At 57.6% G+C, this 21,731-nt stretch overlaps 1 protein-coding gene across 1 annotated transcript in view; it reads left to right on the top strand.

Moving 5' to 3' along the window:
- Positions 1 to 21,731, top strand: part of PDE2A (phosphodiesterase 2A) — a 90,363-nt gene that overhangs the window by 25,398 nt on the left and 43,234 nt on the right. Inside the window, exon 2 of the mRNA XM_021704597.2 lies at positions 1,301 to 1,376. Within this exon, the coding sequence (XP_021560272.2) occupies positions 1,301 to 1,376 (76 nt within the window). The remainder of the gene's footprint in view (positions 1 to 1,300; positions 1,377 to 21,731) is intronic.

The following is a 21,731-nucleotide window of genomic DNA, read 5'->3' as shown; positions in this document are numbered from 1 at the left end:
TGCAGTGGGAAGGATTCAGGTCAGACCACAGCGAGGGCTGTCAGGGGACTCTGGCTGCCTTCCCACCTTTATCGAGGTTGATTATCCTGGCAGTCTTGTGAAAGAGATGGGAAAACTGAGGCCCAGAAACAGGAGGGAATCTGACCAAGGTCATGCAGCAAGTCGCAGGCAAAGGCCAGGTGTGATCCAAAGCGCACCCTCCAGTCCAAACACGTCCTACCACCCCAGCAGATCTCCCGGCAAGTGGAGGCTAGGAACTGGGTGGGTCCAGGCAGGGAGCTGACCCAGGTGACCCCTCCTCCCTCCGCCTGCCCCCCACTTTCCTTGCCAGGCAGACGGCAAATAGGGCCGGGCTGTGCTGCCGCGATAGGACAGCAGGGGGCGCAGAAGCGTCACGGCTGTCGCAGGCGCCAGAGCACAGAGGCCGCTCTGCGGAGAACTGCGCTCCGGACGCGCGGGTCCCACCGGCGAACTGTGGACTGTGTGGCCCTGGGGCCTGCACCCTCTCCGGCTTCCGGGGACGCCAACGCAGACCTGCCTGCCCCGTGCTGGGGGTCCGGGGCCCCTACCCCTCACTCAGGAGTGGTGCCCCTGTCCGTGTGTGTGCTCGTGTGTCTGTGTGCACGTGTCCCCCTCACAGACTGGCTACTGCCCCAGGCCTGTCCGTCGCTGGGCGACCTCTAAAATTCTCCCCGACTTCCCCGTTTCTCCTGAGGAGGAGCGCCCGGGGCTCCTTGCATCGGGTCGGCGGCCCCTTTCCCCGCCCCTTATCCTCCGCCTCCCCTCTACCCCCACTCCCGTCACTGCGCTGGTCTCTGGCTTGGGGTTCTGGCCGGGGCCCCAGGACTTTCTAAGTGGGGGGAGAGGACGCGATCAGACAAGAGAGGGACTCCGAGAGGCGAGGTAGCGACAGGAGGGGCGAGGGGCCAGAGGAGCGAGCGGAAGCTGAGAGCTGGCTACCTGGTGGGGGATCCCAATAGCGGACAAGCTGCGAGAGTCTGGCGAGCGGAGAGAGAAGGGAGGTGAGAGCCAGGCGAGGGGACCCTGCGGGGTCCGCAGGTCGGACAAGCGGAGAGGTGCAGCTCGCGGTGGCGGGAGGGTAGGCGGGGCCGCGCGGTCGGGGGGCGGGGAGTGGGCGGGGCGGGGCGGGGCCGGGGCGGACCCTCGCGCGGACCCGGCGGAGCTGTCGCGGACGCGCTGACCGAGCGCAGCGGCCGGGCGGGCGGGCGGGCGGGCGGGCGGCTGTGAGCATGGTCCTGGTGCTGCACCACATCCTCATCGCTGTTGTTCAATTCCTCAGGCGGGGCCAGCAGGTCTTCCTCAAGCCGGACGAGCCGCCGCCGCCGCCGCCGCAGCCATGCGCCGACAGCCTGCAGGTAGGGGGGCCCCCAGCGCTGGGCACGAGGAGGACCGGGTGTCGGGCGAGCGCCCGGCCGGGTCTTCCAAGGAGCGTGAGGGCACGGCTCCGTGGTCCACTCTGCCCCTGAACCCTCCTCAAGGTGGGGGCCCCTCCTCTAGCTCGGAATTCCACTCCTGTGCTGGGACTGCAGCCCATACCCGGAGCCCTTGAATCCCCAGCTCGCAGTCCAAACCTCACCCCAGACTCTGAACCCTTTTCGGATCTGGGACTCCACTCCAAGCTCTGAACTCCCAATCCACAGTAGGACCCCAGTCCCCACGAAGAGCTCTGTTCAAACCTGGAACCCCTTGCTTCCCAGATGAGTGGATGACCCCTGCCCAAACCCCTGAACACCGACTATATATATATATATCGGACTCCAGGTACACCCAGAACACCTGAACCCCCAGCTCTCAGCCAGGACCCCATGTCACAGCTGGAGCCTCACCCCAAGCCCCTGAGCCTCTACTCCACAGCCTCATCTGTGCCCCCACCCAGATTCCCACTCAAACATCTGGTCTTCGGTCCTCACCTGGGACTGTACCCCAGGGTCCAAATGCCTCTATCACAGCTTGTGTTTTTCTCTGCAGGACCCCTTCCCACCTGGTTCCTGCTTTCCTACCCTCTCGTGTAGGTGGTTGTCTAGTCTTTTAGGGGTCTCACCCTCTCCTCTTATTTCTCTCTAGTGTGTTGGTCCCACTTTATTCTCTGGTTTCTCCTCTGCCTTTTCTGAATCTTTCTGGGCATCCTCTCTCTCTGCCCCTCCGTTTCTCTCTTTTGGTCCCTTTTGCCCATGTACATCTCTCTCAGTCTGTCCATCACCCCTCCCCACCCCCGTTTTTCTAGGTCTCTATCTTTGTTCTAGGGTCTCACCCTGTGATCATCCCTTCCCCTTATTATCTGCTTCTGCTTTGGGGTGAGGAAGCGGTAGGCTCAGAGTGTGGGGCCAGTGTACCCAGGACCCCTGCCTGCCTTATGTCGTCAGGCATGGCACGGTGTGGGCGCTGGTGGAGGGGACTAACCATGGAGGGCACAGCCCTTGGGCGGTGCCCAGGGATCTAAGGTGGGTGGGGGTTGTGCCGTGGAGCACTGGGGTTCATAACTTATAAATCCCCCATCCGCACTGTGCTGGTCTTGACTGGGGGCAGCTGGGGGCTTGGGATGGGGGAATGGGGGAGTAGACTGCAATCTGGTGCCCGTGACCTGTGGTGGGAGCTTTCCGGGGCTGCGTGAGTCTGGGGTGTGTGTGTTTGTGTAGGATGGGCCACATTGCATGTGTTGGGTGTGCCTTGTGTGTGATCATTTGTGATGTGCCATGTAGTATATTGTATGTGGCATCACCAGCGCGATGATTTGGAGGGATGCATGGGGGCTTAGGGCGAGGGTGAAGATTGCATGCATGGGGTTGCATGTCATGTGCAGCTAGGAAGGCTGCATTGTGAGTGTGGAGTGGAAGCTGTATGTATGAGTGTTGTGTGTACAGGGAACATGAGTGTATGTGCTGTGTCTGTCTCCATGGGGTGGAGTTGTAGGGCCAGCCTGCACGGGGGGGTTTGTGTGCGGTTGCGCATGTTCTCAGCTGTTGCGTGTAGCCAGGAAGAGCCACTGTGGGGGCCTGATGAAGGGTTGCGTTGGACATCTTGGTGGAGGGGTGTGGGGGTGGGGGAGCTGTGTGTGGGCCCGAGTGTGTTTGCAGCCTAGGTGGCTTAGAGTCTCGGTGGTGCATCCTGGGCTTGCTTGGGAAATGTTTTAGGACCTGGGTGTTGGTGTTGGAGTGTGATGTGTCTGTGTGATGGCCGTGGGTGCCACTCCGCATAGGGAAGGGTGCAGCAGCCTGGGCCAAGGGGTCCAAGGCAAGGGGCTGGTTGGCTAAGTGTGTGTGTGTGTGTGTGTGCGCCCACGTGCACATGGGCAGGAGGCGGCAATGTGCCGGCGGGATCGTCTGTGCCACGGGTCTGTGTGTGTCCACGAACATGTGACATTAGGTGTGCACATTATCTATGCAGGGTGTGTCTCTCTGTCTAGGTGGTGTGTGTGTTGAATTTAATTGGATGTGTGTGTATCTGTGGTTGGGGAGGTGAGTGTGGGGTGTGTGATGTGTGCGGTGGGAGGTTGAGTGTGAGTGTGGCGTGAAGTGTGGGTGTGTGAGCTGTGTGACTTTTCAATGTGACGTGTGGATTATGTGATCTTTTCTCCCTGTGAGCTGTTGGTGTGTGGTGTGTGGTGAGGGGTGTGTGAAGGGTGTCAGTGAGTTTGTGGTGTGGGGGGGCAGGCAGTGTTGAGGGCTGTGGAATATGCTGCAGGGGCCAAGGCAATGTGTGCACAAGGTGTGTGGGGTGAGGAATGAGCTATATAATGTTTGAGGTGCGTGGAATACAGCAGGTGTCCCATAAATGTTTGTGGAATGATGTGTGTGTGCAGGGAGGACTTGGCTGCCATCCTGTCCTTGATTCCCTCCCAGTTAGGTCCCCAGAGATGCCCAGTGACGTTCTGTCATGGCCCACCCCAAGCTAAGCTGCCTCTACCCTTTGCCCTTCATCCTCCTCACTTTGACCGAGGCCTTTGTCTTGGGTTTCCGGCTGAGCAGGCATTGGACAGGCAGGCGGCTGGTGATGTCGTGCTCTGGGAACCTTTGTTCTTTTCCTTTTGGTCTGTGTCGTGTTTTGGGCTGGGCTTTGGAGGAGGGAGGGGAGAGGATGCACGTGTTGTAGGCTTACTGTGTTTACTACCACCTCACAATGCTCCACGGCGGGGAGGGGTTCAGGCACAGGCCGTGGGGCCTGGCTGGTATCCCCAGTGGTGTCTCCTTGGGGCAAGAGTGGCTTGGGCCAGGCATGGCACTGGGTGACTTTGCCAACTGTGAGGTCTTCGTCCCATGGCTGGCCCAGTACCCTCTCTGGCTCACATCATCTGTGGGGTGCTGGGCAGCCAGGAGCCGCCCTCTGCATACCAACCTGTCCTCTTCCCTTCCCTGTGTGGCCCTCAGGGAGTGTCCCTGGGCTGGGAGTCAACCAGGAAGGCCTTAATCTATCTCCTCTTGTTGACCTCACATCTGACAGGAGGGAGGGTCCCTCTCCTCACAGAGACCCTTATCTGAAAAAAAGGAAGCCTGGTCACACTTCGGGGACCCTCTAGTCTGATAGGGGAGATGCCAGTCAGTAGGAAGACCCAGGTCAAACCCTCCAGAGAAAGCGATGGGGGAGCCTTAGCGGGCGGCCTGCTGACAGGTATTCAGGAGGAAGAATGGCCAGGACTCCTGACGGTTGGAAGGCACAGACTAGCAGAGTCATCAGGGGAGGGGGCTGGGGGCAATGCCTCAGTACCACCTTCCAAAAGGTTCTCTGCTGTGAGTGGGCTGAAGCTGGGCCTGGAAGGGGGTGTTGAGTAGGCAGAGAAATGTGGCCTGGGCCTGAGGAAGATTCTAGCTCAACTCGAAGAAAGGGTCTTGGCGGCAGTTGATCCTTCCCAAGCAATACTGTCTGGCTTTGGATGGCCATCCCTGGGCCTCCAGCCTTCTCAGGCTTTCACATCCCCTCTTCCCACCCCCTTGTCTTCGGCCAGAATGACTGTCATTGTCATCATCATCTTTTAGGCAGCTCTTTCCAGATCCCAGCCTCCTTTCACAGGGGTCTCATTTAACAGATCAACTTGTTTTCTTGTCTATAACATTTATTGTGCACCTGCTATGCACCAGGCAGGCCCAGTTTGACACAGTGGTGCCCAAATAGGCTTCCTGGGGCTCCTACCTCCTGTGTCAGAGAAACCCCATCTAGCTAGCCCAGCCACACTGTCAGCCCTCCCGTCTGTTCCCCCAGCCTGATGTGCCCTTGGTTCTGTGAGGCTCCAGGTGGGCACCCCATGGTGTTAGGCTCCAGCTCCCAATCGGAAGGCAAGCTCTTCAGAGGCAGGGCCAGGTCTGCCCATCCCGTGTATCCTGAGCTGCGCTTGGCAGAGTCCAGATGGCCACATCAGTCATCAGATGTCCATCACCCCCTGTAGGGGTGGCAGCCCATCTGCCATCTAGAGAAACCGAGGCCCAGAGCAGGGAGGGGACTTTGGGCAGCCTCCCCTTTAGACCCTCCTTTTACCAGGGTTACCAGAGACCCAAGAGGTCAGGTGACGTGGCCAGGTTTCACAGTAAGGTGGCAGGACACAGCAATTCTGTAATTCCCAGAAAACAGCTCTACTGGTCACCAGGCTGGGCTCCAGCTCCAGCACCATGCTGCTTCCTGGCTGGCCTCCGGGCTGCCTGTGGTGTGTAAACGATTATTAATGACCCCTCTGGCCAGGAGACAGGAAACGTTTCCCAGCCACAGCTGGGGACACGCTCCCGGCCAGCCTCAGCCCTCCACACCCAGCCTGGCCCTGGGGTCAGCACGCGTGGTATCTCCGTGCCGCCTCAGCCTTCCCCGCTCCTCCTGCCCAGCCGCCCCACAGCATTTTCCTCTCTGGGTTCACGGACAAGAAGAGACAGAGCTTTCTGTCCCACATCTCTGTCTTAGCACTTTCTCCTATTTGATTCATCTCCACCTTCTTCCCCGCCCCAGACCAGCCAGAAGGAGCCCTTCTCTTGGAGGTCTTTTCTGAATGCACAGCTAGGCCCTCCAGCGGCCCTCCTGGGCCCTGACCACCGACCCTCCCTCCTGCAGACTTGGCTCCCACCCTGCTAGCCCTTCGTCTAGGCTGGGCACTTCCTGTGGCTTGTCCTCAGTTGCTGTCTTAAGACTGACACTTGGAGGATCCTCCCAGATGCCTCCTCCAGGAAGTCCCCAGCCCAACCTGAGGGCTCTCACTTACTCCGAGCATCCCAGCCTGCCTGTCCAGGCCACACACTGTGTACTGCCAGGCCTTCAAAGGTGGACATACCTACTACGTGCCCAACAGAGGCGGGAGGTAGAGATGAGCACAGTGTGGGCTTTAAAACTCTGCCACACACTGGCCCACGTTGGAGCCACAGTGCATCCGCCCCATGGCAGCTAAGCGGACTTTGGCCTAGGTACCAGGGCTGATGCTGGGCAGGTGATGGGGTAGAGGCGGGGGCACAGACGAAGACCGATGCTGGTGGGCAGTTTGGGGAGGGCAATGCTGGAGAGACTGAGGGGCCGTGGTGGGACAGGGTAGCTACCCCTGATTCAGCCCAGAGTGGGAGGGAGGGCAAGTTGGGCAGCTTCCAGGAGGAAACATATCTAATCTGAGAGCTAAGGGATGAGCTAGGAGAAAGTTCTGGACAGAGAGAAAGAGTGAATGGCAAATGTGAAGGCTTGCTGGTGACAGACAGAGGGAGGGAAGTGTGGTTCTATAGTTCTGTGGAGCTGGATCCTGGACTACCAGGGTGCGGAGTCCCAGGGTGGGCTCTGTGTGTGTGTGTGTGTGTGTGTGTGTGTGTGTGTGTGTGTGTGAAGCTGGTGATGAGGCTGGTGAGGTCGCCAGGGCCAAATTGTGCAGGCCTTAGAAGCAAAGAGATTTGGACTTTTTCCAGAAGGAACTGGGCACTAGGATGGGAGTTGAAAGAAGGGCAGGGACTGCTCAGATCTGCTTGTTAGGAAAGCCTCTGGGCCACGGGTAGAGAGCACACGGAAGGGGCGAGGTGGGAGGCTGGTGCAGTTTGGTCCGGAGAAGGGTGGTGAGGCCCAGGCAGGAAGATGCAGAGGATGGAGGGGAGGAGACAGACTCCCGAGGGTGGAGGAGGGAGCCACTCAGCTGTGGAGGTACAGAGAGAGAGAGGGAATGCCGCCCTGGGTGTCTGGGTTGGCTCTCAAGGGATGACAGGGCATGAGAGCAGATGCCTGGGCCTGCGTCAAGACCCTCTAAGGTCCAGAAGGTCCCAGGAAGATCTCCTGGGTCAGGAGCTTTGAGGCTAAACAGAGACCAGGAGACCTGGACCCTGCTCTGGGCTCCGGCATCCTCTTCTGCAGTGTGGAGACTTGGGAACTGCCCTGGGCAAAGAGTGGTCGGAATTCAAAAATTAAAACAATCTGTGAAACGTAATATTTAATAAAATTCAAATCCAAAATGTATGAGTACATTCCAAAATGAGTTAAAATGTAAATTTATGAAAATGCTAAACACACTCGATGGTTCTAATATCAATTGTAAGCCTCAGTCTCTTCCTTCCACTCTGGATCCAACTCCCCCGAAGCTGCTGCCTCAGGTATGGCCGGCCCCCAGGGCTCCAGGACCTTCCAGTCTTGAGTTCAGGGCACCTCCTCTAGGGAGCCCGCCCTCTGGCTCGTGGCTTCAGGTGGCAAGCATTTTGCTTTTCCTGTCCCCCACCCTGAGGGAGTTGGCCCCTAGAAATCCCCCATCTGTGGTTGTCTTTATTGAGGGGGCCGAGGTACAGACCTGGAGGAGGGAAGGGTGCTGAGAGATGGGGTGTCAGCTACAGTGCCCAGTGGAGTATGGTGGGGGCACAAGAAGACTTGGGGAGGGCCGGGGCGGGGGCATGAAGGGAAGCGAGCAAAAATGAAAAAGCAGCACCACTCCAGCCTGAACAGGGCTATTTCCTACTGTAAAAGTGACACCATTTCTGGAACACTCGAATGTTATGGTCCCATCTTGCAATCTTGGTGTGGGCATCGCTTGGCTCGCACTCTCTGATCATCTTGCACCAGGCCATTTTCTGGGCTGCATTTTCTCACCTGGAAAAGGAGGAAGTGGGGGTCAGCACCTCCAAGGCGTGTATGAGCTCTAGCTCTAGGGACACATGACTCCAAGAATCCGGCATTGTCGGTTTGTGGGCTTCTAGCCTTCCATGACTCTTAGCTCCCAGCCAGAGCTGTGTGGAAGCGTGGTTGTGTGATTCCGACATTCTGTGACTTGAAGTTGCTGAGACTCCAGGAGCCGAATGGGCGGGCATTCTGTGAATCCAGGATTCTAGGATTTGATGATTCAATGATTCTAAATGGGGCTGCTGGGAAGAGCTGCAACCACCTGCCTTGTTAATGTTGATGTGAGGTTATTAAAAACATAACGAGAAGCAATGGAGAGAGCTCAGGATGGAGGGTGGCCCCCACCCCCAGGGAGTGGGGGAGAGGAGGAGGGGCCGAGCCAGTGTTGGGGGAAGGAGACCCTCTTCGCCTGGGTGACACGGGCGGATTCTCCTGCCACAACGGAAGTGGTGTCTGTGCACGTAGGAGAGCTCTCTCTCCCTAAGCTTGCAGGATAAGGGCTCATTTCCTTCATCCCCCTGCCTCCATTCTTCAACTATTTCAGCTCATGGCAGAGAGAGGACTGCCCTTTCCTCCTAGCCCCTAAAGTCTCTGGGCAGAAATGTGGACAGACAGTGGAGGAAAGAGAGGCCTGCTCACCACCTACCCCCCTTCCCCGCCAGCCCTGGCCTGAGGGGGAAAACAGGACATGAACACTTCCTGGACACGGATGTGGAAATGCACGAACCCCTGCTTGTGAGGGCCCCAAGTACAAAGGGCCTCCGACTAGGGCAGAGGCCAGGGCAGCCAGATTGGCCGGTGACCCATCGGCACCTCTGGAGTGCAGGTGCCCCACACCTGCCCTGGAGGTGGCTGTGAGAAGGGCTTGAGGAAGGGAGGTCCCAGGCCAGGGGGCCTGGAGAAGGGATGGCCAGTGGCTGCTCCCCTGTGGCATGAGGCCAGGCCATTTGCCCAGCGGCTTGCTTGGGGTATGCACATGTCTCAGCACCTACACCAGGGTTGTTGGTGGGAGGGGGGAACCTCTAGCAGGAGAGACGGATCTTTGGCCTCTAGAAGGCTCACTCCAGCTGGGTGCCTCAGAAGCCTGGCACCAACTGCATGAGTCGCAGCCTGGTGGGCTCACAGATCAGGTGAGGGAGGCCGGGAGCTGGCCCAAGTCACACAGCACAGCAGGGCCTGAAATCCAGCTTCCTGACTCCCCGTGCTGGGTGCTCCCCCCTGTCTGCAGCTCCTCCCTTTCCCCTGGAACACCTGGGGAACAGGAGCTGAGGCAGGACTCCTGTTAGGGGCAGAGCTCTCCTCTGTCACTCCTCCATCTTTCTCCTCCCACAGACCAGAAGGCAGGTAAGGTGGCGACAGCCGCCCCGTACTATCCCCAAGCTTCCTTTGTCTACCGCATCCTGTCTTGGCCCTGAGGATAGGGTCCCCTGTTGCCCGGCCCACAATGAGCCTCCTGGGTTCTCCTGTCCCTTCACTCAGGCTCTCTCCCCACCCTGCCAGTCTCCCCCTCTGGCCGGCTGTGAGTGTCAGTCTCTCTCCAAAGACCGTTAGACTTGGACGGGCCCCAGGAGGTCATCAAGTCCCATGCTGTGATTCTTCAGATGAGGAAAGTAGCTCAGAGAGGGGAAGGTCCTGTGCAGGGGCACAGCGGACTGTGGCTGGGCCTGTGTCTCGGAAGGACACTGCCCTCCGTGTCAGGCAGCTAGGATGAGGCCTGAGGTTAGCACCAACTGACGGGCCTCTCTCTTCAGCCCTGAGCTGAATCCTTGCCCAGATTACTCTCTTGTCCGCCACTGTGCCTGCTACCTAGCTGACCCCTACCTTGGGCAGAGCCTGCCCTTGGGACACAGACCAGAGCTCAGCACTCCATGACCGGGATGAACACCCATGCACATATGGACACGGACACATGCAAGTACATACATGAGGACATACAAGTCCCAGGTGGAAACCTGTATCTCATAGTTAGGAGGCTGTCCTGGAACCTAGTGATCTCTTCTTGTGAGGCACCACACACCTCTGCTCAGAAGCCCTCCAGGACCTCTCTGCAGACTGTCTCCATCTCACTAGCCTCTTTGTGACAGCTGGGTTCTATGATCCTAGGTTCTTCCTCTGTGACAGCAAAGTCATGGGTGAGTCTCCTCCTAATCCTAAAGCCCTTCCTTCAGTGTCCCTTCCTTCTGTCTCCAGGAGGGGCTCAGCTTCCTGTGGCTGGGTGGGGAGAGCCCTAAGGTCCCCAGAGGACAGTGGGACAATGGGGAGGCGGTGACAGATGAGACATTATGTCTTCCCCAAAGCAGGCTCCACCCTCCCCTAACCTCCTGGCTGGTGTCTGGGGCACAGCCCTGGCTTGTGGGCCCCTTAGGGTCCTGGTCTGCCCCATGGCCTTGACCTCTCAGTGTAGAGGTCAGAGGATCAGAGTCTCAATCGCACTCAGCAGTTCTCCACCTGGACGGTGTGGAGCCCCGGTCCCCAGGCCAGCAGCATACTGGATGGGTGCTGCAGATCCCCAGAAGGGGTGAGCTGGACTGGCCTGCCTGTGGGGTAGTCAGGAGGGTGTAAACACTGAGGCAGTGGGATTACAGAGGAGCTGTGAAGGCCTACCTTCCCCATGCTGGAAGCTGGTGATGGGGAGCCAGAGAGAGGCCAACGGTATTTGGAGAATCACAGCTAGCACTCCCTCCCGTCAGGGGAGGAGGAGGGGGCTGGCCCGGGGCAGTGCAGTGGGTGGACCATCGGAGGCCTGGGTGGAAATGAAGGCTGAGGCCTGTGGACAAAGGGACGGGCTTGGGGTTAGGTATTTAGCTCGGCCCTCGTCATTTCCTCCGCCGGACATGGCTGGGTTAGCAGGGTCATCGCACAGAGGGAAGGAACAGGCCGGGACCAATGCATACCAGGCCCTGCAGTAGACTCAGGCACGTGGTGACCTGGTCACCCCCTGGGCTGCAGTCGGTCCCCCATCAAAGCCCAGCCATGCGGCCACAGGCACCGTGGGGGACGGCCACATCTAGACCACTGCCCCACACGCAGACCAGTCTTCCTGGGCAGCACTCAGGCCCGGCTGTAGGCCTGGCTGAGTAGGGAGACCCCACAGGACACGGGGACTTGTGGGACAACCAGACACCCTGCGACAGCCACACCGCAAGCATCCACACACCAGGTGCAGCTACTGTCACCCCTATGGTGACCCAAGGAGAGCCATAAGTTCCAGCAGTCATGGGCAGGTGTCCAGGGCCTGGGTGAGAAGAGAGGGGCACCAGGCAGGGAATGCAGAACCCCCCCATACCAGACTGTGCCCTCCTCCCAGTTCGCTGAGTGCCCAAGCCTGTTTATTTCCTAGCAGGCATGGGTGTCTCATCCCTCTCCCCCTCCCCGTCCCCACCACACGCTTCCAAAGCTGCCAAATCAAATCAGCCCCTGCGCCCGCGCCAGGCTGGCATGGCGGCCAGCAGCTGACTGGAACGAAGCCAGGCTCAGAATATCCCGCCGCCTGTGCCTGTCCGATGCCTGGGTGTGCTTGTCGGGTGGGGGTGGGGAGGGGCAGCCAGCCCCTGGGCAGTGCCTGGGAGAGGCCATGCTTTCTGGATGCCACCTGGGGGGTAGGCTCCTGGAGAATGAGTGAGCGGCTCCTTGGTGTGTCTACCAGCGTGGGAGAGGCTGTGGCACACGGACTGGGGGTGGGGGCACCTAGAGCCCAGAAGACTGGGTGCTAGGCTGGGGTTGGAGGCTCGCACACAGGATCGTGACAGCAGCCCTAGCTGGGAGCCCAGCCCAGTGACTGTGTGAGCTAGACATCACAAACCCCATTTTACAGATGGGGAAACTGAGGCTTACGGAGGGGTCGTGAAGTTCCCTGGAGAGAAGTGGAAGTGGAGGGGGCCTCAGAAGGAGTAAAAATGTGATTGTTCCCCTCCTGAGGAGGCTCCAGCTGAAAGAAAGAACTCAGCTCTGTTCTCAGAGTCAAGGGCAGAGAATACACCAGAGTCAGAGGTGCCCACCTGAAGTAGGGCCTGGGTGGTGAGAAGTAGCGGGTGAGAAGGGGGTGTGGGGAGAGAGAAGGGGCTGTGGGGAGAGAGCAGGGCAAAATCAGGCACAGCTCCCTGAGGAGGCCCCCTGTGGGCAACAGGAGGCCCTGGGCCTGCTGGGGGCTGGGAGGGTGTGGAGTGGGGGTGGTGGGCAGGCTGGGGAGAAGGGGAGAAGGGGAGAAGGCCTGCAGGCCTCAGCCCCTGGCCTTCTTGTCTCTGCAGCCAGCCGGGACCTCCTTGCCCAGGAGCCAGTGCCCCCAGGGAGTAGAGCCGCCAGACTGGAGGTGAGAGCTCAGTGGAGGGAGGACTGGGTGGGCTTGGAGGGGTAGGGGCACAGGCTGGGGGTCAGTCTGAGCATTGTCCCCACCCCTGGGAGGACTGGGAGGCTGGAGCTGAATCCCAGCCCCACCCCCTCCAGCCTAGGGTCACCCTGCACCAAGGTCACCTTCCCTGCCCTATTCCTGCCTGGGGCTCTCTCCCCTGAGTCATTTCAGACCCCTCTCTAGGCCTCCCCACTCTCACCCAACAATTCCTTGTTAATTCTCTGCCCTAAGTGTTTTCTGAATTCCTCTCCTCCTCTCCGTCCCTGCACCTGCCCCAGTGCAAGACTTGTCATCTTTCCCCTGGACGGCTCACTGGCTGGCTGCTTTCAGTCGCCCCACTCTCCAGGCGGCTGCCAGAAGGCTCTTCCTAACGTGCAAACCTGAACTTGTCCCTTTTCTGCTCAAAAATCCATGCCTCCCATCCTCCTGCTTCCTCTGCAGCTCCAGCCAGGCCCCAGTCCCCCCCTTTATCCATCCTGCCTCCCCAGAACCACTCCTGCCGCTCTCTTCTTCCTCAGCTTCCCAAATCTTTCCGGGCTCAGCTCTAGCCTCCCCTCCTCTGGGAAGCCCTCCCTGTCCCTCTTGCTCCCTCCTCTGAGCTCTCCTGCCCTGGCATTCAGATGGGGCATTCTGATGTCTGTGTCGTTAGCACCCTGGTTTCTCCGTTCCGGGACTCTCTAGGTCTGCCCCTCTGAACTGTGAGCTCCTTAGCCTGGGCACTGTGCTTTTGTCATTCCTGAGTTTCCCACTGCCCTCCAAAGGAGGCCTGGTGGGGGCTCAGTGGGTGCATTTCCTTTGAGATGAAGGATGCCATCGGCAGCGCTGACCATGGCTTTGGGGTGCCTCATAGGATCTGGGTGCTCAGAGGGGCCGTGAGCAGTAGCAACGGGGTGGGCGGGGGGCTGTGAAGACTGGCACAGAGGAGGGCTGTGTGTAAAATCGGATCAATCAGCAGGACCAGCCTGGGCCTACTCTTGGGCCCAGGACTGGCTCAGAGAAAGGGGAGGCTCCTCTGTGCCGGGAGCTGTAGACACACTTCCTTGTTCAATCCTCACAACCTCCCTAGGAAGCAGGGACCGTTATTCTCCTTTTATGGCTGGGCAAGCTGACACACGGTGGGGTCCCACAGTGAGCGTACAGGGCAGATCTGAGTGTGGAGCCCAGATGTGGCTCATGCCCAGCTGCCCTCCAGTAAGATGGGAAAGAAGGCGCCCACACGGGGCCTGGGGCACAAGGGCCTCAGCATGGACTCATGGCCGGGGACGTGGGGCCAAGCCCTGAGAATGTCCCTATAGCTGGCAGCTGGGAAGGGCAGGGGTGCCTAGAAAGTCATTATTAATTTATTTATGGCCATGGCATTCCCCACGGGGCAGGGGCTCCCCCCCCAGAGCCGGGACAGATGGTGTTCCTGGGAACCAGCTGTGTCTCAGCAGCCCCTGCCACCTGCCAGGAAAGCCTGGATTTGTCATCTTCCCAGGAAGCCATGAGGGGAGAGGGCCTTGGAAAAGCCGAGACCCTCCTTGGTGCCAGGAACTAGCCCCCAAGGGAAGGAGCCAAGCTCGGGCTCCTTGTGTATAGCTCTGTGCCCCGCCCCCTTTGCCCGGCCCCGTTGGCCCAGTTCCCTGCAAGGGCAGGTTCTGCCCTCTGGTCCAGCCCCCCAAACCCCACCAGGTGGCCTCTCTGGATCATGCCCATTTGATCTCTTTGCGTCTGTTCTCTCTCCACATTTCCTTTGTCTGGGTCCTGCTGCCTCCTCCCTCAGAGGGAGGGTCTTAGGCTGTGAGCCTAAGCTCTGCTGGGAGAGAGTGCTGAGTGCTCCCCAATATAGAAAGGACAGGACTGGAGAGAGTAGGGACCCTAGGATGTTGCTCATACTATAGGGACGGCTGGAGGGAAAGAGGGAAGAAGGATGGGGAGACTGATGAGGAGCCTCCGTGTCGGGGTGGAGTCTGGGGAGACACGATGGCCTCCTCATGACTGGGGTCAAGTGGACATGAGTTCAGGTCCCAGTTTCACCACTTTCTCAGTGTCTGACCTTGGGCCAGTCCCTTAACCAGCCCAAGCCTCAGTTTCTTCACCTGTCAAAGGGGATAAGAAGAGCCCGCATTATTTGGCCATAATCACAGCAGAGCCACTGGGACAAGTTACAAAGTATGTGCGAGGCGCCTGGCCCAGGGAGGGAGTTGGCACCCTCCCTGCTTCCCGCAAGGGTGAGCTCCCTGGAGCCAGGCCCAGGCTGACGGGGTGCAGCGCGGGGCTGGGCCGGGGCTCGCGGAGGCTCTGCGGGCTCCCATCCCCAGGGCGGACATGTGTTCAGCAACCCCTCTCGGGAGGGCTCCCTGGCCCCTGGGCCAGCCGGCCAGGTCACCGGGAGGGCTCTTCAAGCTCAGCCTGGAATCCTACTTCAGGGCCAGGGCTGCTGCTCTCTGGAGGTTGGGGCGGAGGCAGTTCGGGTAGTGAACTGAGCGCGCCGGGTCCACGCCCTCTCTCTCTGCCGGATCTCGGGGCCTTGGGAGCCCTAGCAGGGCAGGGGCCGGGGGAGAGGTGGACACGGGCGATGGCAGGGGTATCCACACTAAGCATACTGATGCCCTGCCCAGCCCTGGTTCCTCGGGTGCTGCCCACGGGATAAGGAGAGACCACACGCCTTGGCGTTGCCAGCCCTGCCTGCTGGGCCCCCTCAGGCCCACCCGTTGCTCCCAGACATGGCAGTGCTTACTCCCCAGGATACCCGCTCTTCCTGGCCTCCCCACCTTTGCTTTGCCCTGACCCCTTTCTCTGGAATGCCTTTCCTTTCTTTCTCTACCTACTCCCTTCTTAAGCCTCAGATTAGATGTCACCTCCTCTGTGGAGTCTTCTCAGATTGCACCCTCCATGCAGGTCAAGTCAGTCTCCCCTCTTTCCTGGGCACTCATAGCCCCCAAGCTTCCCTGAGCTTGCAATTGGGTAACTTGTTAGCCCATGTGGTTATATATCCTTTCCCACATATTTATAAACGCATGGGGGATAGGAACCTAGGCTGAGTCTCCTTTGTCTCTCCTGGGCCCACATGAGACCTGGCCTAGGCCTGGTACATAGTAGATGCTCAGTAAAGCTTCTTGATTAAATGAGAATGGCTGTGTGAAAGTTGGAGTAGTTCCAAGAAAGGGGCACTTGCTGGATTGGGGGCAGTCTTGGAGACTTCTTGGAGGAGGTGGCCTTGGAACTTTGAAGGATGAGAAAGGTCAAGGACATGGACTGATGAGGCCAGAAATCAGCTGGATAGTCAGAGAAGTCCATGTGGTCACCTTCTGTGAGTACCATGTGAGGACAAGGACCAGCCCAGGACTGGGAACAAGCAGGTAGAGGAGCTTGGAACAAAGACTTAGCCCCAGAGGGGGCTGCAGGAGGCTGGCTTGGTGCTGAGAAGCCAGCTCCAAAAACATCTCTGCCCCTGGGTCCACTTGGTCCCACAGTCTGGGGTGAGGCTGAGGCCACCAATGGTGAATAAATGGGCCCAGCATGGTGGCATAGTGATGGGGGGGACAGGGATAGGCAGGAGCTAGGGTGGTCCTGTGAGGTAAGAGTGCCAGGGGGGCTGAGAAAGGCTTTGCAAGTGAAAAGAGCAGGGTGTGCAAGGGCATGTGGGCAGGATGCCCTGGGTCCCCATGAGAGAAGGCCCAGCATGTCCGTGGGGCCCAGGAAACGGACAGGGAGCACCGGGACGAGGCTGGAAGGGCTGCTTCCCAGCAGGCTGCACTTCCCAGCCTGTGTTTAAAATTCTTGAGTGAGTGCTCCTACCTGGCAGGTGTGCCAGCCCCCTGCTGGGTTCTGCACATCAGGATCAAGCTGCCTCAGTGATGCCCCATGGCCCCAGGGGAGCTGCTGCCTGCAAGTTGGCCATGGCATCTGGCATCGCTGGGGGTCCGGAGGACCTGCCATCTGGCTGTGCTCACCTGTTGGGCTGCACAGGCTCGGGGGTGTGCGGGGACTTGGGGCCAGGGAGGTGGCCTCAGCAGCCACCCAGTCTGTTTCTCTGTCTGCTGTCCATCCATCTGTCCTCACCCCTGACCAGACGAGGACCAGATGGAGATGGGCAGACACAGGCCCTGCAATCAGAGAAGCCTAGTCTGAAGGAGGAGGCATCAAGTACCAGGGACTCACACCCAGAAAAGACCCAAGCTCAGACGGGGCCAGACATTGGGCAGGCCAAGGCCGGGGGGAGACCTGGCCCCCTTGAGGGCTGGGAATGGAGGCTCAGAGAGAGGCAGAGACTGGCTCAGAGGCGCACAGCACAGTGGGGTCGGAGGCAGTGTTGGGGTAGAGCCCCAGGACAGGCTTCCTCAGGCAGGCCCCTCCCCCACCGCCCGGCCTGGTCCTTGGCTGTAAACACTGAGAGAACAAGTTCCGTTTCCTGGGAAATATTTATCTCAAGCCGTGTGGGGAGCGTGTGCTGGCCTCCCTGTGTCCTTCCTGCAGGCTGGCCTGGGGCACGAGGGGAGGGGGCTTGGCAGCGGCCTGTGGGGGGCAGTCTGTGCGGCCTGAAGTCAGGGCCAGGAAGGGAGTGCCCCAGGCTCCTCTTGGAGCCAGAATCTGAAGGCTGGAATGGGGGGAGAGGGAAGGGTAGGAGAGAAACCTGTTTTTCTCCAAATCCTACAACACCACCTGCCCATCTCCCACGTTCCTGTCTTTATCCCTAGCTGTGCTCTTTCCTCTGGTTCCTACCTCTAAGCATTTGCTCCTGTCTGGTGTTCCCACGGAATGCCTTTCCTTCTTCGTCCTCATATTTGCCAGCTCTCAGCTGGCTTCCCCTGGGAAGGCTTCCCTGATTCTCTAACCCCCTAACCCTTTGTCCTCCCCTTCTACCTTCTGTCTTTCCCTTCTGGCTCCCAGCAGCTTCAGACTGAGCCCCATAGACCAGTTAAGGTCTTATCCCAAGTTGTTGGGACAGGGTAGACGGCCTCTTTCAGACAGCCCAAGAGTCCCCTTCCTGGGCACCCTGGGAGCGGAACAGGGCCCAGAGGCCACCTTTCAGTGGAACCAGCACACGCCCAAGCCCATGGGGAATCCAGGTTGATTGAATGGGGGAAAATTCCATGGGCCAACCAGAATGGGGGGGGGGTGGGCAGTGGGGTTCCCACTGGCCAGCTCTTGGGCTTTGGGCTGTGTATCCCAGGCTGGGCCAGGCCTGACTGGGGCCCTGACAACAGGAAATCCTTGAAGGAACAAGCAGTGGCTAAGGACTCTGAGCACAACAACAGGAAACAGCCTTGACATGGGGCAGCAGCTCTGGTGATTGTGCCCAGTGGGGTGGGGGTGGGGGGGGGGGGGAGCTTACAGGACCCGGGGTGACACCGAGACACGGATTGTGCGGCAGGGGGTATTCTACTGAATACGTGACCCTGAGCTTGTGATGTTATGTGTTATCAAGTATGCGACCTCCATCATGGGATACTGTGTGGGGAGAGTGGGTCAGAGCGTGACATCAAGTGTGTGACAACGGGTGATACCAAGTGTGTGACACCGTGGGCATGACACCAGGATGTCACTCCCAGCTATGTAAGCACGGATGGGTGACGTTGTGCAATGACAGGTGTGGTCCTGTGGCTCAAGCGTCTGACACTGAATTGTGAAACCAAGTGTGTGCCCCGAGCGTATTTGATCTAGTGAGGCTGAATGCGTCGCCAAGGGTGTGACATGGGGTGATGCCAAGTGTGAAAACCTGTGATGCTGCGGGACTCTCTAAGCCCCGTGCTAAACGTGTGATGCTGGGTGTCATGGTTGTGATGATGTGAAGTGTAACCACATGACACTGTGTATGACACCATCCCGGGAAGACCCCTAGTGGTTCCAGGCAAGGAAGTGACACAGTCCAGTGAATGATTTTGAGATTGCTCTGGCTGCCGAGCATTTGTGGGGGGCGAGTTGGAGGTGGGCAGACAGGTTGGAGGCCACAGCAGCCATCCAGGCAGGAGATGGTGGTGCCTGGGCTCAGGCCACGGCAGAAGAGTTGCAGAGAAATGGATGAACTTTGGAGATGTGTGGGAGGTTGAAATGGTAGAACTTGCTGATGAATGAGACGATGAGCCAGAGGGAGAAGCAGAGGATGGCTTCCAGGTTTCTGGCTTGAGGGACCAAGTGATGGATGGTGGAGATGTTACTGAGATGGGTGAAGCCTGGGGGGAGGCCAGGGTTCGGGGGTTGAGAGAGGGCAAGGAGGCAGAAATGAAGAGATCTATTTTGGACGGAAGTCAGACATCCAGGTGAAGATGTCCAGTGGGCAGCAGAGGCCAGGCTGGGGGTATCTTTGGAGGTGGTGGGTGTAGCTGGGATGACCTAGGGAGAGAGCGTAGTAAGAATAGAGGTGAGGGCTGAGGACCAAGCCCCAGCCCCAAGTCCGCAGACTCCATCATCTGGAGGCCGGGGAGGTGAGGAGGAGCAGTCTGGAGACAGAGGGGGAGTGGCCAGGGAGGTGGGGGCTACTGAGAGTGTGGAGCCAGGGGAGGGGAGAGGGTCGAGGGGGAGGGAGGTGGCTGCGCTGTCAGGTAAGGTGGACAGGGGAGATGGTGCTGGGCTGGGCCCAGCGTTGGCCCAACAGGAACCACGTCAGTGACAGGGTGGGGCCTGAAGCCAGCCCTGGCCTGGGAGGTGCTGAGTGGGGGGGTGAAGACAGAGCACAGTCAACCCTTTGGAAACCTTTGGCTCCAAGGAATGCAGAGAAGGGGCACGGTCACTGGAAGAGGTGTGAGGTCGAGGGAGAGTAAAATTTTTAAATTATGGAATATTTGAAGTACACACAACAGTAGAGAGAACAACACAATACACTTGGCATACACCCATCGCCCAAATCTAACAGTTACCAAGATTTGGGCACATTTAGTTCATCTATCCCTCTCCACCCCCCCCCCCTTTTTTTCATTCTTCTTTCCCGAAGTATTTTATTTTTTAGTTTTTAATTGTAAACTATACATAACCTAAAATTTACTATCTAAACATTTTTAAGTGTATAGTCCAGTAGCATTAAGTATGTTCACATTCTCCAGAACTTTTTCATTTTGCAAAACTGAAACTTATAGCCTTTAAACAGCTCCCTATGCCCCCAGCCCCTGGCACCACCATTCTACTTTCCGTCTATGAATTTGGCTACTAGGTACTTCAGATATCTGGAATCATACAGTACTGGTCTTTTTGTGACTGCCTTATTGCACTCAGCATCATGTCCTCCAGGTCCATCCACACTGTAGCATGTGTCAGAATTTCCTTCCTTTTTGAGGCTCAGTACTATTCTATTGTTTGTATAGACCACATGTTGTTTATCCATTCATCCACCGATGGACACGTGGGCTGCTTCCACCTTTTGGCTATTGTGAATAATGCTGCTATAAACATAGGGGTGCAAGCATCTCTTCAAGATTCTGCTTTCAATTCTTCTAGATACATACCCAGAAGTGGAATTATTGGATCATATGGTAATTTTATTTTTATTTTTTTTAAAGATTTGCTTTTTTATTTTGAGAGAGAGAACATGAGCAGTAGGGGCAGAGGAAGAGGGAGACAGAATCTCAAGTAGTCTCCATGCTGAGCGTGGAGCCGATGTGGGGTGCGATCGCACAACCCTGAGATCATGACCTGAGCCAAAACCAAGAGTCAGATGCTTAGCCAACCGAGCCACCCAGGCACCCTATTTTTAATTTTTGAGGCACCATCATACTGTTTCCCACAGCAACTGTGCCATTTTACATTCCCACCAACAGTGTACCAGGGTTCCAATTTCTCCACCTCCTTGCCAACACTTCTTTCCTACGCTTCCCTGCCCTTTCCTTTCTCTACTACCTCTTTCTTCCTTCCTTCCTCCCTCCCTCTCACTCTCTCTCCTTTCTTCTTCCTTCCTTCCTTTTTCTCTTTCTTTTCTTCCTTTCTTTCTTCCTTCCTTTTTCTCTTTCTTTTCTTTCTTTCTTTCTTTCTTTCTTTCTTTCTTTCTTTTTCTTTCTTTCTTTCTTTCTTTCTTTCTTTTCTTTCTTTCTTTCTTTCTTTCTTTTCTTTCTTTCCCATCCTAATGGGTGGAAGACTGGGGAAAGGTGTTATCTTTTGATTTGCATTTCCCTAATGATGAGTGATGTTGAGCATCCTTCCATGTGTTTGTTGGCCATTTGTATATCTTCTTTAGACAGATGTCTATTCAAGTTCTTTGCCCATTTTTAAATCAGGTTGTTTATTTTGTGGTTGAGTTGTAGGATTTCTTTATATATTCTGGATACTAACCCCTAATCAGATGCACGATTTGCAAATATCTTCTCTCATCCTGTAGGTTGCTTTGCTGAAGTATTTTAAAGCAAATCTCAGACATGATGTCATTTCACTGAAAGTGGATTTTTTTTTAATGTCAGAAGGTCCCGGATGATGCTGAAATGTGACAGAGTGCAACGCAGAGCCAGCTTGGAAGTGTGTGCATGACACTACATGAGGGTGACACTGTGGAGCATTGGGAACATGATGTGTGACACTGAGGATGAGCCACTCCGAGGAGGGCACAGTGATAGTACCACTGTGTGTGGCCCTGTGACACTCAGTGATGTGTGACGCTGTGGAAACCGTGAAATGGCTGTGAATCACTGAGTGTGTGGGACATGCCATGTCAGACAGCGATCCTGTCTCTGTGTGTCATCCAGGGGTGATGAGTGCAACACAGAGCAGGACACTGCACAGGAGTGAGACGGGTCATGGGTGCGCCATGGGCCGTGGGGGGAGTGTGTGATCCATGGGGGATTGGCCCCAGCTCAGCTGCTGGCCATCAGAGTATAGACAAGGAGAAATGCCCAACATGGACGGAAGCAGTGTCCGGGCCGAGTGTGAGTCGGTGTGAGGCCTCCTCCTTTCTCTGAACCCCCCAGGAAGGGGTCCCGGAGGCAGGATGGTAGCACTTCAGCAGAATGAGCAGGTACCGGGTAAGAGCAAGGGCTGTGGTGTCCGACAGTCCTGTCTGGCTCTGACATCTAGCAGGTCATTCTATGTCTTGAGCATCTCAATCCCCTCAAGTATAAAATGCAGCTGTTGGGAGGATGGCACGCGACAGTACTTTCCAGGGAATGCAGTACCCAGCACTCGGCAATGGCTCAGCGGTCTCTAGGCGAGCAGGGCTCCTCACGTCCCTATGCCCAGGCGGCTAGTGTGACGGGAGCACTGCGGGTGTGCAGAATGGGGGTGCTGAACGAGTGGTGTCCTGTCCTCCTGTGCCCACAGCCTTCCTCTCCCCCCGTCGTTCCTTCTGTCCCCTGCCCCCACGACTTGCTCCCAACCCATCTCTCCCCAGCTCCTGCTGTCCTCACCCCCTGTCAGC

Source organism: Neomonachus schauinslandi, chromosome 11, assembly GCF_002201575.2.
Source record: "Neomonachus schauinslandi chromosome 11, ASM220157v2, whole genome shotgun sequence".
Taxonomy (NCBI): domain Eukaryota; kingdom Metazoa; phylum Chordata; class Mammalia; order Carnivora; family Phocidae; genus Neomonachus; species Neomonachus schauinslandi.
Note: the sequence above shows the minus strand (reverse complement) of the source record. Positions and strands in the feature narration are given on the sequence as shown.